This window comes from Hydra vulgaris, chromosome 11 (genome assembly GCF_038396675.1).
Source record: "Hydra vulgaris chromosome 11, alternate assembly HydraT2T_AEP".
NCBI lineage: Eukaryota > Metazoa > Cnidaria > Hydrozoa > Anthoathecata > Hydridae > Hydra > Hydra vulgaris.
Window position 1 is genome coordinate 16,094,193 of NC_088930.1, and position 3,367 is coordinate 16,097,559.

The 3,367-nt window shown below is 29.6% G+C and overlaps 1 protein-coding gene across 1 annotated transcript; it reads right to left on the reverse strand.

Annotated features, from left to right (window-relative positions):
- Positions 1–1,789: 1,789 nt before the first annotated feature.
- On the reverse strand, positions 1,790–2,575 carry LOC136086879 (uncharacterized). The gene is made up of 2 exons (XM_065809375.1): positions 2,501–2,575; positions 1,790–2,416 (listed from the first exon to the last, which is right to left on the reverse strand). The coding sequence occupies exons 1-2, from the start codon at positions 2,573–2,575 to the stop codon at positions 1,790–1,792; spliced, it is 702 nt and encodes a 233-aa protein (XP_065665447.1).
- Positions 2,576–3,367: the final 792 nt, after the last annotated feature.

Below are 3,367 nucleotides of genomic sequence, written 5' to 3' on the forward strand. Positions count from 1 at the left end.
CAGTTGCAATGAAATAAATAGCCAAACCTTATAATATTACAAATTAAATTACTTTTGTATAAAGGCTATTATCATAGAATCATAATAAAATAATTTGGCTGTAATTAGTTGCTTTAAGAATTGATGAAACATTAAAAGAGGCAATGCAAAAGTGTGTACATGAACTTATGATAATCTGTTAGTACTGTAAGTAAAAAAACTGTTCCTAAGTTCAATTGAACAACAGTTTAAACAAAAAAATAAAATATATAGATTTATTTCTTATCTATCATACATAATTTCTATGCAGAAATTGCATGCATATTTGTTATATGCATGCAATTTCTGCATAGATTGTATGCATTATTATACATTAAATTGATAAGTTAAGAGGGTAATATTCATGATTTGAAAAAAAAAATCATATTAGATCTATAATTCAGAAGCTCTTGAAGTAATAAAATTGACAAATTAATATGGCTGAATCTGAAGAATTTAAAATTAACACATTCATATTAGATTTGTAGCTAATGATCATCTAATTCATTTTGTGAAAAATTAAATTATCTCTAAACCAAGCAAATATTATTGAAAAACACTGCTGTTACAGTTTTAAAAAAATAAAGAGTGAAAAACTTTATTAATTAAATAAACACAATTATTATAAAAGTTTGATAACTTCACAACTTTAACTTTGTAAACACGATTTTAAGTTGTTTCAAAGTATTTAAACTGCTGCTATTATGCAAAATAGCTTGAAAAATTAATATACAAACTAAACTGTGATTTCAATGTAAACATTTAATTTTGAAAATGTAACTGAGGCATGACTACAAACTTATTTTTATTGGGAAGAATAACATACTTTGTTTTTATGTCAGATAGGGAGACTTGCTTTATAGGGCCATTTGATGGTTCAACAACAAACACATATAAGCTAGCTGAATCTATAGGGTCTTGAAAAAAAGATTGTTTCACAGAAAAGTCCTCAAAAAGGACATAGCATTATCATTGTCCTTTAAGATATTTCTAACAATGCCAATCTTGCCTCCAATTTCAAAGCAAATATCTCCGTGAATAGTTGACATAACATAGTTTTTTTTGTGATTTTGTTTATATCGCAGACAATGACGTAGTGAAACTTTTACTGGACCCTCTATATGGATTTTACTAAACTTACCACTAGAATGCTTACGATGTGCAGGTTTGATAACATCATGATTTCAAATATTCTTTTGGCAATTTGAGCACAAGCTGACTGAGGCTTTCTTACTAACCTTTTTAATTGACCAAGGTAACTTTCGTATTTAAAAGATGAACAATTATCAAGAGGAACATATTTTTTTGCATTGTCTACAATGTGCAGCAATGAGTGAATATTATACACTAACTGATCTTTACCATACAGTTCACCAAAAGTTTGTATAAAATACCTAGGCAATTGACCTGCATCATCAGCAAAATTTTCAAGTAACGATGAACGCAGCAGTATTTTAACAGCAACAGACAAATCTAAAAAATTATTATAACATTGAGGAGACAAAAAACCTTTCAAAACAACAGGCCCAATGTAAACTAGAAATAACCGCAGCTCTGTTGCTTTCCATTGTTTAAATTCTGATAATGAACGAGGTTTTCGTGAAAATTCTCTAGAAACATACTGTCGCATAATTATCAACTTTTCTGAGATTGCTGTTATTATACTTTTTGATGATTTACATGATGATGGCCCGCCTACCCATAAACTAACAAGCCACCGTACAACTCTTAAACAGATGAGATGCATATAATCTAAAGGAAATTTTGTAACCTAGCTGTGTGAAAGTAGATGTGAAGTGTGATGGATTGAATCATCTCGATGCAAGAAGCTATCATCGGTTCTTAAAGAAGCAACCAATTCTGGCAAAATTATTTTATTATAACACTCCCCTTTTTGAGTGCAACGCTCACAGCAACTATATGAATTGTGCGTTTTTATACATTTAATGAATGACCTTGCATGTGCATCACAAATTACTGCTCCTAAGACAACTTTATACTGCTTTGAGTTTTTACAAGGAAAGCCACATTGCTCTAAACTTTTCATCTCCTGTATAAAATCATTTAGATAATCATTAAGAGAGTATGGCTTGTGAGAACTACAAAACAATGTTATAGGAAAGACATTGTTACCTTCAAGTTCTACAATTGAACCAAGAATAGGCCAGAGAGAAATGTTTGAGCTGTTAAATAAAGGAATACCATCAATATTTATGTGAATTGTTAGCTGTGTAATATCAGATGAAATTGAAAATTTATTTAGAAGCAAAGATAACCACCTTTTTAATCCTATATAAAAGTTTTCACCACCAGCTACAGAAGCAGTAATAATGTTTCGATCAGTTCTAAGAAGTGTTCTAATATTTTTAGGCAAATCTAAATTTGATTTTTGAAAAATCTGAAGCAAATTATTTACAGCACTATGAGATATGTTAAATGCAATTGTCCATTGCTTTAATTCATCTGATACACTTTAATTCACTTCCGTTACGCAATTGTTGCCCTCAATATCATCACTGTCTAAATCATCATGATGCGAACGAGCTTTCCATTCCATCTTATCACTAGATTATTCTAAACTGAAGATAGTGTTAGTAAAAGGTAAATTTAAATTGTCACCATACTCCAACCTGCATGAACTTTCGGGAATTTTAGGAGAAGACTCGGGTAACAAAGTATTGTTGACATTCGGACATGATTGACAACAACATACAGAACTAGAAGAATTAAACAGTAAAGTATTATTCAGCGACTCGGAGTCATTGGGTGATACTTCTTTCACAATTCTAGCTATTTCAGCGGCAATTTTTCTACATTTTGTTCTGTCTGAACTCATAGTAATGTTTCTTATATCTTGCTTTTTCTAAAAAATGTTTATTTGTTACTTAACAAATTAATTAATTGATAAACAATAAATAGATAATATTATAGTAACAAGTGCAACCTAAACAAATCAACTTAATGTTTCAATCAATTTTCAAAAATCAACAAAGAATTATCGATAGTTATTGCAAACATAACCAAAACATTACAATGAAACTACAATATCTAAAATACTGGTTATAAAAAAATTGTCCTCAAAAGGATTTTGCTATAATCAAACAGTAAAAAAAATTGTTCTGATACGACAATCGTAATTTAAAAACGGATAACTTTAACAAAATATTTAAAAATTTTATGAAAAAAATACCACTATTTGAAAAAGAAACAACTTTAAAGCTTAAAAGAAATGTCATATTAACAAAATATTGCACAAACTTTCACACGACAAAATGGGGACTTCAAACTTCGCGCATGAAGTAAATTCTAATACAGTCGATAAGTGGCGTGAGCACCCGGGAAAACCGTA

Excerpts from the sequence above, each read along its gene's own strand:
- LOC136086879 (XM_065809375.1), bottom strand. The coding sequence starts at position 2,575 with ATGGAATGGAAAGCTCGTTCGCATCATGATGATTTAGACAGTGATGAT. Across the intron at positions 2,417-2,500 it reads GCAACAATTGCGTAACGGAA|ATTTTTCAAAAATCAAATTT; the intron begins GTGAATTAAAGT and ends AATTTGCTTCAG.